Raw genomic sequence first — 13223 nt, 5'->3', positions numbered from 1 at the left:
AACATATCAGCATGGACCCATGCCCTCTGGAATGATGGTTGAAGTATGAAGGGACATATGAATCTTGAGTGCATCTGGAATGTAAATATCTTGCGACGTCAGCTAAAATAGTGCTGGACTCCTGTTCTCACTTTCAGGTGACATTGTGAACAGGAAGCAGTCAGCATTTTCTCCTGAAAATGTCAACAAACTTGTTTGTCTGAGCGATTGACTGAACAAGAAATAGGACTGAGTGGACTTGTAGGCTCTAAAGTTTTACATTGTTTTATTTTTGAATGCAGCTATATTTTTGTACATAATTCTGCATTTGTAAGTTCAACTTTCAGGATAAAGAGATTGCACTACAGTACTTATATTAGGTGAATTGAAAAATACTATTTTATATTTTACAGTGAAAATATTTGTAATAAAAAATAAATAAAAAGTGAGCACTGTACCCTTTGTATTGTGTGTTGTAATTGAAATCAATATATTGGAAAATGTAGAAAACATCCAAAATATTTAAATAAATGGTATTTTATTATTGTTTAACAATGCAATTAATCACGATTATTTTTTTCATTGCTTGACAGCCCTAGTGCTTTTTCTTGTACTCCCTCCATTAGGTCACTGGATGAAGACACTCCAAATCAAAAGAGGTAATGCATCAGTACATACACAACAGCATCATATTGCCAAACTCTCTCTCTCTTGCATGGCATGGTGGGAATATGGTTGCTAGAGCCCCATTAACCAGAGATTTCCTCTGGGAACACCCTAGTACCATGACAAGAGGTAGGGATGTTTTTTCTTGCCAAACTCTCTCTCTCTTGCATGGCATGGTGGGAATATGGTTGCTAGAGCCCCATTAACCAGAGATTTCCTCTGGGAACACCCTAGTACCATGACAAGAGGTAGGGATGTTTTTTCTAGTGCTTTTTCTTGTACTCCCTCCATTAGGTCACTGGATGAAGACTCTCCAAAATCAAAAGAGGTAATGCATCAGTACATACAAAACAGCATCATATTGCCAAACTCTCTCTCTCTTGCATGGCATGGTGGGAATATGGTTGCTAGAGCCCCATTAACCAGAGATTTCCTCTGGGAACACCCTAGTACCATGACAAGAGGTAGGGATGGCATGTGGTAGAGCAGGGAACCAAACCGAAGCATCCCACTTTCTATGCCACTGCCCTAACAAATGGCCCATCCGTCTCCCCTTGAATGAAGAACACAGCACATTTTTGTCCACATTCTGCAGTCCACATGGGCGTGATCCCATACATATCTGGAGCCTTTCTGTACTTTAACAATATCATGGAAATTTTCTCTTCTGTGGATATTTTCTGGAGGAGAAAAATAGAGGCCTAAGTATTAGGGAAAAAGGCAAAGAAATATATGAGTGAGCTCTTTTATTTTTTCTGTTTGGAAACAAAATAGCATTGATTCATCTGTTTGGGGGGAGAAACCCCGAACACATACAAAAAACCCAAACAATTATATGGACTGTATATAAACAAGAAAAAAAGATGGCCAAACTTTGATCCTTTGTATTACTTTCTGTTTGGATCAAATCCCTGACTTTATTTTAAATTCCCTTTGAATTTAACAAATATTACACGCAAGATTTTAACAGGAAGCACAGGCTATTTGAGGTAACAGAATGCAACTATATGCAAATATGGGTGTTTAGAATTTGTTTCCCAGTAGATGGCTCCTGGGTGGCACTGGCACCGACCACTACACCAAACAGAGCCATGGGTGGTACTGTGCCTGGGGCCCTGGATTGCCTTAATCTGGCCTTGCTCCCAAATTTATAGATAGGTGGTTCCAGGACCGGGACGACCGGGAGAATGCAAGGGTCTGCCTGGAGATTTGGGTGTGGTGAAATGCTTTCTGTCTCTCTCCCCTGAAGGATGTGGGGTTCCCCAAGTAGGAGTCTCTCTCTTCCCCTCCCCCCACATTTTCCCGTCCCTGGAGATTGAGGGTTGTTCGACATGGTCTCTGCGTGGTGGACTCTCTCGATCCCTCCCAATCTAGGAGTATTTTTTTGAGGGGGAAGGATGGAATGTCTGTCTCTCCTCTGGCAGATGCGAGGATGAGGAGCTTCTCTCCCTACCTCCTCCCCGGAAGATTTTAGCAGGCTGTCTCCCCCTCCACCCCACCCCAGTTCCCGCGCAGGCGGGAGCTCCTGGCTGACTGGGTGTCCCTGTGCCCCGCTCCCGTGTCCCGGGCCGGGGAATGTGGCGGCCGGGTGACGCTCCTCCCTGTGCCCGCTGGGGGGCGCCTGCTGCCTGGCGGCTCCGGCGGCGCTTGGCTGAAGACTAAGCCAGCGCGGGTTTCCCACAGGCAGCAGCCCCGGCCCGCTGCAGCGGCTCAGGCTGACTGAGCATGGGGGAGCAGCTGCCGCCGCTGCTCTCCGGCTGCCCGTGCACCGCGCCCGCCGGCCGCTCCGCCCCGGGGCTCTGCCCTTTGTCAGCCTGAAGGACGCCCGCACCGTGTGGAGCCGGGCGGGGAGGGGGCGATGATCCCCGCGTGCTAGGGGCTCTGAAGCAGTCGGGCTCCGCTGCGTGCATCTTGCGGTGGCTCCTGCGGCCGGTGCTTCTCCTGCTTCCCCCCGCCCTCGGGTTGCAGCTCAGCCCGGCCGCCGGGGAGCGGAGCCTGATCTCTGCCAACCTGCCGCTGCGGGCTGATCGCAGCCCTGCTGCTCGGCTCCAACTTTTATTTCTTGTTCGCGGGGGAGGGGGCGCCTCCTGCCCAGCCTCCCCCACCCTGTGCTTTGCCGCTGCCGCTGCTGCCGTGTTTTGCATGGCTGCACCATGGCCACACTGGTTTGCAGGGTGCAGTTCTTAGATGACACCGACCCCTTCAATAGCACCAACTTCCCCGAGCCCACCCGGCCCCCTCTCTACACCTTCAGGGAGGACATCGCGCTCATCACCCAGCTGGCCGGGGTGCACCGCCTGCTCCGAGCCCCGCATAAGGTACAGGGGTGGGGGCGGTGTTAGAAACCATCCCTACCCTGTGGGGGGTGGCGTGGGTTGGTACAGAGAAACCTACTCCATAGTGTTGGGGGGGGGAAGGGGGGGACTTAGAAACTATCCCTACACTGGTGGGGGTGGGGGTAAGCTGTTCAGCGTTGGGGAGAGAAAGGGGCGCTTTGAAAGTATCCCTGCATTGTTGCGGGGGAGGGAGTTAACTCACTGCCTTGGTGGGGAAGGAAGGAGCTGGGGCGAGAGGGGACCAGTAGCACAAATACTCAGACCAGCGGTAGATGTGATCAGAGGCATGGTCAGTGCTGCTGCTGCTGTCAGGGTTGCCAGTGGTGGAACATGCGCTGATTTTAGTGCTGTTGCACATTAGGCAGAAGTAGGGGGCTATTTTGCGTTTTTGTATGGCTGGAGAGGGAGACTTAGGTATTTTTTCCCTTCCAGCAGGAGGAGGGGGTCTGCAGAGGAAGGGATTGCTGTTCAAGACTAACTCCAGCTCTTTGATTCCTAGTGCTAGAGCAGTAGTTTTCAATCTGTGGTCCATAGACCCCTGAGGGTCCACAGACTATGACTCAGGGGTCTGCGAAAGGTTGTTGTTACCATAGAACCTTCGACCTGTAGTCTGCAGACCACTGGGGGTCCTCAGATTATGTCTTAGATCTCCAAACAGGTCCGCACCTCCATTTGAAATTTTTTAGGGGCCCACAAATGAAAAAAGATTGAAAACCACTGTACTAGAGGGAACTCAGAGCAGGTCTACGCTGCTGCTTAAGTCGATCTTACTTAACTGTGGAAAAGACAGCCCCCTGAGCGATGCAAGTTACAGCGACCTAAGTGTTGTCCACACCAGCGCTATGTCAGCAGGAGACACTCTCCCGCAACATAGCTTCCCCCTCTCATGGAGGTGGAGTTATCATGCCGACAGGAGAGAGCATCTTCACCAGTGATGCTACAGTGGCGCAGCTGCATCAGTGCAGCTGTGTCAATATAGCGCTTCTAGCGTAGACCTGCCCTAAGTCTGCGTTCAGAAAGAAGGGATTGTGCAGCAGGACTCAGGCAGAGGCTCAGCTAGTGTCCGGTGTCCTCCTTATAAAATAGTATAGTATTCTACATTGATACCCCAAACACTGCAGTGATGCAATTGTTATGTGACTCTTCCTGTCAAATAGTGTAGCATAAGGATAGACGGAGCAGAGTTATTGCCCAAACTTGTGATGGAAGTGAAGAGAAGTACAGACCTCTTGTGTCAGAGGAATACAGGTATCCTGCGGAAAGGAGCGTTGAATCCTGACTATGTACGAGAAGAGTTTTTCAAATCGGAAACACAGAAGATGAAAAAAATACGGATCTGTGCCTAGTAACCTGTCATTTTTGTACTCAACAGGACTGTAACTGAGTGATATTTTCATCCCAAATCAAATTTGCCTTCTGCCTGATTTAGGAATATCCCTTAACTTCGCTTGATTTAGGAATATCCCTAAACTTCACCAGTTTAGGAAAAGATATCCCAGACCTCACCACCATCATTATCCTTAGTGTCTACAAATGAGATGTTTTAGAATAACCGGCCTACAAAAATAAATAATTTCTTTGTGATTATGTATTTAAATGTGTAGGCTAAAGGAGAGATTTTCAAAGGCACAAATGGGATTAAGGCACCTAACTCCTATTGAAAATCAATGGAAGTTGAATGCCTAATTTTCCTGTGTGCCTTTGAAAATCTCCTCCTAAATGGATAGAACACAAAGTATACCTAATATTTTAAATTAGTTTTATTCTCCACATTATACATAAAGTCACTTAAAACTTTTTAAGAAGTGCAGGGGAAGATGTTTGAGAACTGGTGGTGGTGGACTTTGATAGCAATGTTGTTTTCTCATGTGAGTGTATCAAAGAGTTCACTCTTAATAAGTAATCCGTTGACAGAAATAAATTGTGTGTTGTAAGTGAATGGAATGGGTATCAGTCAGTCTCAGCATGGGTCTGCCTGGGACAGCATGCATTTACATCTTTATAAGTGAACATGTTTATGAAAGAATGTGTTCGTGTCTTCATGAATCGTCAGGTCAGAGTATTGTACCTTCATGAGATGTCACTTTTCATTTCCAAAAATATCAACAGGGCAGGCATGGCTGATGCATTAGTTGTAACCGTTGTATTTTGGAAGCCTTGAAAACAGGCCAAATCTGTAACAAATCTGACATGTCTGCCCCTTGTTAGTAACCTCTTCAGAGTATCATGGGATTTTGAGAAACCATTTATTGTTTAGGAAGGTTGGCTAAGAGCATGTTCATGCAGAGCAGGGTTTAAGCTATTGCTGTTGTGAGGTTTTATGAGCTAAACAGTTGCAGTGAGGGCTTTGTTAAAAATAGCTGTAAGTCTGCTGTCCTTGGAACTATTGATACTGTAGCTCTTCAGAAGGGTGAGTATTGAGTATGCCACTAATGCAAATCCCAACCTTTGTGAAAACTTATGTACCTCTTATATATTTACTTTAATGCATCTGTTGATAAATGTCACTCTCTTCACTTATGGTCACACACACAGGCCTGGTTTTGGAATTCTAGGCTTTTCAAAGCAATACCACAGTTGGTTGTTATGAAATACTTTCTTTTATTATTTTCTACCTTGTTATTTAATAATCCTTCTAGTCTGTGAATTAACTCAGCAAAGACGTCAGAGGAAAAATAACAACTGGTATGTGTTTTTGTGAAGAAAGCAAAATAGGAAAAGACCATTTTATCCATTCTTTCATAAAGTGGGAGGGAAATAGTCTCTTAACATCATTTGTTGTGTTATGGCCTGCACTCAGGAGCTTGCTGGAGGATGGAAAAAGGCTGTGTGTGCTCTTAGCTTTAAGGATGTCAAAAGACCAATAAAAAATAGTTCAAAGAAAACCTCTTTCAGCAGAAGTTTTACATTTGTAGAACATTTTCTTGCCAAGGTTACAGAAACTCTGTAGAGGACAAAGCTCTGCATAATGCACAAAAAATGTAGGTGCACTGGGTCATATTCTGTTTCTACAACTCAGGGTCAGATTCATAAACTTTAGTCACATTGAGTAGTACCTTATTCTGTGAGTAGTCCCATTTGGGATTACTTGTGGAGTAAAATAGTGTGAGTAAGGGCCAGATTCTGATATCTAATTGTGTAGAGCAGTGGACTGGGAGATGGCACTTAAAGGTTCTATATCTGACTTTACTGTTGACTTGCTGTAAGCAGCCTATTTTTCAAAAGTGGCCACTGACGTTGGGTGATTTTTGTTTATTTGGAAAGCCCAATTTGATATCACTTGGGTCAGAATGAGATTACTTGGAGCAACAGCAGCTCCCATTGACTTCAGTTTGAATTGCTTGTTTAGCACTTCGAAAAATCAGGCCCATAATGACTCAAACTTGACTCCCCAAAATTGAAGCATTCAAAATCAGGGGCACTTCTGAACATTGACTTTCTTCCCCACATCTGTTTACCCATTTGAAAAATGGAGATAATACATTTCTCGCAGAGGTTTTATGAGATTTAACTGATTAAAAAAGACATGGGCATTTTGGGTGGAAAATATGAAACACCATAGTTGCTGTACAAACACATATTAAAATATAGGCCCTGTCCAAAAGACCCTATAATGTGAGGTCCTGAGTCTGCAGACACCTCATGCATCTGCTAATTTTATTCATGTGAGTAGTCCCATTGAACTCAGCAGTATGAGAACCTACTTCCAGTACATTATAGTTATGTCTCCTGGCATTCTCTTAGCTACTTACTAAAGAATTAATCAGACTGGTTTATTCTCTCCAGGTATTTTTGCACTTCAGTTTTTTCCTCCTGTTTGTTTGCTATCTCTCCAATAATTTGTGTCATCAGTAAATTTGATCATGGTTCAATATACGCCTCTTCTATGTGGCTTGAAACTCTGGTGAATAGTCTTCTGGGCAATGGGGTATTCTGAAATGGCTCTCTTGCAATCTGTCTCCAGCCCACGCCGATTCCCGCAGCTCCCATTGGCAGGGAATGGCAAACTGCAGATACTGGGAGTTCCAGGCAGCCGTACAAATGTAAACAAACTGTCTGGAGGCCCGCCAGTGGATTACCCTGATGGGCTGTGTGCCAGCCACAGATTGCCCACCACAATTCTAGTGGATATAATGTACTTGGATTTTCAGAAAGCCTTTGAAAAGGTCCCTCACCAAAGGCTCGTAAGCAAAAAAGCTGTCATGGAATAAGAAGGAAGACTCTCTCATGGGTCAGTAACTGGTTAAAAGAGAGGAAATAAAGGGTAGGAATAAACGTTCAGTTTTCAGAATGGAGAGAGGGATCTGTACTGGGACCAGTGCTGTTCAACGTACTCATAAATGATCTGGAAAAAGGGGTAAACAGTGAGGTGGCAAAATTTGCAGATGATACAAAATTACTCAAGATAGTTAAGTCCAAAGCACACTGTGAAGAACTACAAAAGGATCTCACAAAACCGGGCGAGTGGGCAAGAAAATGGCGGATGAAATTCAGTGTTGATAACTGCAAAGTAATGCACATTGGAAAACGTAATTCCACCTATACATACAAAACGATGGGGTCTAAATTAAATATGAGTGCTCAAGAAAGAGATTTTGGAATCATTGTGAATAGTTCTCTGAAAACATCCGCTCAGTGTGCAGCAGTAGTCAAAAAACTAACAGAATATTAAGAACCATTAGGAAAGGGATAGATAATAAGAGAAAATATCTTACTGCCACTATATAAATTCATGGTAAGCCCACACTTCAAACGCTGCGTGCAGTTCTGCTCGTCCATCTCAAAAACAGATATATTAGAATTGGAAAAGGTGCAGAAAAGAGTAACAATGATTAAGAGTATGGACCAGCTTCCATGTGAGGAGAGATTAAAAAGAACTGGGACATTTCAGCTTGGAAAGAGGTAACTAAGGGGGATATGATACACGTCTATAAAATCATGAATGGTATGAAAAAAGTGAATGTATTATTTACCCCTTCACATAACACAAGAACCAGGGATCACCCAATGAAATTAATAAACAGCAGGTTTAAAACAAACAAAAGGAAGTACTTCTTCACACAGCGCTCTGTCAACCTGTGGAACTCATTGTCAGGGGATGTTGTGAAGACCAAAAGTATAACTGGGTTCAAAAAATAATTAGATAATTTCATGGAGCTTTAGTCCATCAATGACTCTTAGCCAAGATGGTCAGGGATACACCACCATGCTGTGGGTGTCCTAAGCCTATATATGCCAAAAAACTGGGAGTGGACGATGGGATGGATCACTTGATAATTCTGTTCTGGTCGTTCCTTCTGAAGCGCCTGGTATTGGCCACTGTTGGAAGACAGGATACTGGGCTAGTCTGATCCAGTATGGTTGTTCTTATGTAAGAGAGACATTGAGAATGTCTCTGTAATCCAGTAGTTAGGCACTCATCTGGAAGATCCCTGTTCAAATCCCTTCTCATCGTCAGAGGGGGAAGTTGCACTGGGAGACTCCCACATGCCGGGTGAGTACACTAACCACTGGGCTAAAGATTATAAGTGAGATGTCCTCCCTCCCCTGGCCATTTGTGTGGAGTTAGGTGCGTTCACAGGATGCCTACCAGAATGGCCATCCCTAGTAGGGGTGCGGGGCCCGGGGTGAAAGTGACGGATTCGTCTTTTCTGGGACCGACCGTGCCAGCCAATTGCAGCTGCCCGTGGGGCCCCCCAAAGTGCGGGGCCTGGAGCAGGGGGTCCCAGGGCAGAAGTGACGGATTCGTCTCTTCTGGGACCGACCTCGCCAGCCAATCACACCAGCCTGCGGGGTCCCCCAAAGTGTGGGGCCCGGAGTGGTTGCGCCGATTCGCCCTACCCCAGGGACGTCTCTGCCTACCAGATTGAGCCCAGCAGGCAAGGTAGATAGGGCAATGTTGGTCTCTACGTGGTTTGAGGATCCTTTTGGGACTTAGACATGAAATAGGTGTGTGGATATTATCTGTATATATATCTTATTCTCTGCATTAGCAATGCAATGCCTGTCTTTTTGTGGCACCTCTTTGTCTGGCCAGATACAGCAATGTGCTTTTATTTCAAAGAATCCTTCCTGAAATGCAGGCCTTTTATTTTCAACAACAATTTCTCTTCAGAAATGTTTACATAAAGTTCTGAATTTGAGTATCAGCCCTTAGATCAGGTAGAAGAAAAGAAGGCTGCCTGGTAATGTTGGACTTTGGAAGTGCTCCATCAGAATGAGGTATGAACCTTTCATTTACTTTTAAAATGTGCAAGTGAAATTAGTGCTCATGGACTTTAATCAGACACAGTATAGATAGGTGATGTGCATGTCCATCTGCACACTTCTGCTAATGTTCCCCAATTCTGACCAGCACCATCTAGCTGCAAGTTTACCATGTTGCTTTGGGAACGTAGGAACTCCATTTTGGTTAGTTAAATCTGTCTGTCTGTTTTATTCTGCCGCCCGTCACCATAGTATCTTAAGTGCCGTCCACATAAAACCAGTAGCAATAGCAAAGTCCAGTGGCACTTCTCTCTTTTTGAAGTCAAAAGTCTGCTTGGAGTAGGGCTGTGTGGGTGGGTTTTTTTGTTTTTGGTTGTTTGTTTTTTGTTTTATTTTTGTTTGGTCGAGATTAGGGGGTAGAAAGGAGGTTTATTTTGTGAGTGTCACTTATGGTGGAAAGATTTACAAAGAGGAAGGCTTTGAATCCTTTCCTAAAGACTGGAATTAACTTGATCTCCTCTGGAAGATTGTTCCATAGTCAGAGTCCCTCAACTGAGAGCTTTATCCCCAACTCTTGCATGCTTTGTCCTGGGCTTTGTGGTCTGTCCAGTCACAGAAAAGTGCAGCTGTCATGGTGGTTCTTAGGTTGAAATTTGGTCTTTGATACAGCTGAGGCTTGATCCTTTAATTACTTTGAAAATTAATGCTTCAGTGGACTAATGGTCCATTTAGTACAGTATTCTGTCTCTGATGAGTACAAAATGTTTCATATTATACCTTGAAATGTAACATTTTATCTCCTGAAACTTGTTTTTATTTTATCTAATGTAACTACAGATGCTCTTATTATTCATGTAAATTCTAAGCCTTTTTTTTAAACCTGCTGAGCTCTTGGCCTTCACATTTTGTGACAATGAGTTTCACAGATTAATGATGTGTATTTGTTTCCTTTCATCAATTTTAAATTTGACACATTTAATTTGATTGAATGTTCCCTTGTCCTCTAAAAGGGATGGAGCTCCTGGTTTGCCGTCCCTAATCATTTACTATGTTATATATTGCTAAATAAACCATAATGGCACATTGGGCTTGATCCAATTCTCACTGAAGTCATTAGAAAGACTCCATTTGACTTCAGTAGGTGTTGGATTTTGCCCTTATGACTTCTAATCATGATGTAATGCAGTGGTTTTGTAAGGAAGGTTAGTAGCAAAATCCTCATTTTAATCAGATTTGTGAATAAATCAAGCAGGATTTACTTCTAGATTGACATGGTTAAAATTTTTCTTTTTTTAAAAAAAAATCTGCATATTCTACAATTTGATCCCAAAGAAAAAGCTAGATCAGTTATATTCTGGTTGACCTAGACCCTTAGAAATGTAAATCTCTTGGTTTTATGAGTTGACCTTTTAGAAAATTACATACCTACTTAAGCCAGGAGCTTAGAGTTTTCTGAATATGTTTTGTCTCTGTCTGTAATATTAACTAGAGACAGGTCCAAGCTGGACCTCTAGATCCATACCTCCCTCTTCCACATTTCCCTGAATCTTGGGAAAATTCAGATGTGGATCTAAATTTGTGGCTCAGGTCCAACTCTAATAATGCTCTTTGAATCTAATTTGGTACTGTGGATTTGTTGGTTTTGAATTGCTTTAAGTTACTTGATACCTCTGACTTGCTGACCTAAAGTCATTTAGGCGAGTGGCTATATATATACAGCCAATGTCAGGTGGCATTTTTTTTTAGTGATCTCCCTTAGTTATTCATTTAATTACAACATACTGTATTTTACCTTATTCTGTGTCTTCATTTGCCACTCTACATTTTGGTGTTACAGCAGCTCCTTATGAAGTACATTATTGTGAAATATGTATGAAAGTACAGTTATTTTCAATTCAATTTTCTGTCCAAATGATGATGATAATAATAATTAATAAATAATACAATAAAAATTGTATTAGTGTGTGTATACAGGGCTCAAAGATAAATTGATCCAAACTCCCACCCCTTGCCTTGTACAACACTTTTGCAACATTTGGGGAGGCAAGAATTCACCCAGGAGCCATGCCAGTGTTCAAATCTTTTCCAACACATTTATCAGGATAGACAGAACCACCCTGTCACTGAAAGGAGCAGCTAATCCAAGTATAATGAAATGAATCCAATATGCTTACTTAACAAAGGGACTCTTACCTTCCTTAGTAAAGAAATAGTCCAAACTGCCCCTCCAGGCTCAACCACTCAGTCCCAGATTAGGGCTCCTCTTTCCCATTGGACAATGGTTGTGTCTTGCCTGCAGTGCAGTTTGTAGTGGCCACACTCCCGGGTTGCTCCCTTGGCCTGTTTCCCAGCCTTGAGCTCATGCTCAGGGTCTGCCGTGTCCCTACAACAAGAGCAGCATGGGCCTGCTCTTCTCAGGCGGCATCCCCATACTCTAATGGGAGGAGAACTGGCAGCAGGAAGTCAGGGCTAACCAGTCAGGGCACTTGAGGCCTTCACAGCCTGCTGCTGACATGTGGAGTGATGGGGCTCCCTTCAGTATATAGAAATATAAACACAATGTATCATAAAGGCAGAGTACTGTACAGTGAAAAAAGCTCAAATACTGCAACTAAAGAAGTTAAGGAATTGGTGTGACATGTGAGTAACTATTGTAGTATTAAAGTAAACAACAAAACAAACACCGTGCTAATAAAATAAATTACTATCATAGTAAAATTAGAGTTGGGTAAACACATCCTTCCTTAGTCTTTTTTTTTTAAACCCACACAAAAGTAGGACCAGAACTTCAAACTTTTTGATTTTGTTTACTGTTAGTAAGAAATGTGTTATAGCGGCCAAAAAGTTGGGAGCATCTGGTCCTACTCAGACATTGGGCTCCCTGCTCCTTCCAGGGAAGAGAAGAATCTTGATTCCCCTATGCATGAGGCAAAAAAGATTCTGGTCCTTCTTCCTCAGCTGTCCCATCCTCCAGTGGTGTTTGTAAGGAGGAAGAGAGACTGAAGATCCTTGGCTTATCCTTTCCTCCAGGAGGAGGGGAGTGAAGATACTGACACTATAAACCCCTTTCTTTTTATATTGAAGTCCTCTGTAGGGAAGGGTCCCCATTTCCCCTCTGTCTTTTTCTAGGCAGATTTCCTTCTGACTTCAAGAGCGGGTAGCAAGGAGCCCCACTGCCCCAGCCAGTCCAAAGAGAGGATTATTTTTTTGAGTCTGGACAAGCTACTCACTGTTAGGCAACAGGAAGACCAGGGAAGCACACTTCCCTGTCTTGCTGCTCTGTTTCTTTAAGCACTATGGAATAGAGACACACAGTACACTAAACTTAAGAAACCCTGCTTGGAACACTGGGGCAGAAAGTTGCTGCTCAAGGTTTCCCCTGAGCCCACTTGCATTATGAAATATCTTGGCTTAAAGGAAAATTGATCCTGTGAAACTAAATTGATACCTTTCTTGATGAGACTTACAGTTTTGATTGATTAAGGTAATAGTGTTGATGTAAAATACTTAGACTTCTGTAAGGTGTTTGACATGATATTGCATGATATTTTGATTAAAAAACTAGAACAATACAAAATTAATAGTGCTGTCAAGCAATTAAAATTAATAATGATTAATCGTGTGATTAAAAAGATTCATTGTGATTAATCACACGATTAATCGCACTGTTAAACAATAATAGAATACCCTTTATTTAAATATTTTTGGATGTTTTCTACATTTTCAAATGTAATGATTTCAGTTACAACACAGAATACAAAGTGTACAGTGCTCACTTTGTATTTATTTTTTATTACAAATATTTGCACTGTAAAAAACAAAAGAAATAGTATATTTCGTTTCACCCAATACAAGTACTGTAGTGCAATCTCTTTATAATGAAAGTTGAACTTACAAATGTAGAATTATGTACAAAAAATAACTGCATTCAAAAATAAAACAATGTAAGACTTTAGAACCTACAAGTCCACTCAGTCCTACTTCAGCTAATCGCTCAGGCAAACAAGTTTGGTTACAATTTGCAGGAGGTACAAT

General features: G+C 42.9%; 1 protein-coding gene across 6 annotated transcripts in view; it reads left to right on the top strand.

Moving 5' to 3' along the window:
• Window positions 1-2320: 2320 nt before the first annotated feature.
• The window catches only part of FHOD3 (formin homology 2 domain containing 3), a 625903-nt gene continuing 615000 nt past the window's right edge, over window positions 2321-13223 (top strand). For all 6 annotated transcript variants that reach the window (XM_073332694.1, XM_073332693.1, XM_073332692.1 and 3 more), the window contains exon 1: window positions 2321-2963. In XM_073332694.1, coding sequence (XP_073188795.1) covers window positions 2799-2963 — 165 coding nt within the window. In that variant the 5' untranslated portion in view covers window positions 2321-2798. The remainder of the gene's footprint in view (window positions 2964-13223) is intronic.

Source organism: Lepidochelys kempii, chromosome 2 (assembly GCF_965140265.1).
Source record: "Lepidochelys kempii isolate rLepKem1 chromosome 2, rLepKem1.hap2, whole genome shotgun sequence".
NCBI classification, from domain to species: domain Eukaryota; kingdom Metazoa; phylum Chordata; order Testudines; family Cheloniidae; genus Lepidochelys; species Lepidochelys kempii.
This window is presented reverse-complemented; position numbering and strand designations above follow the sequence as displayed.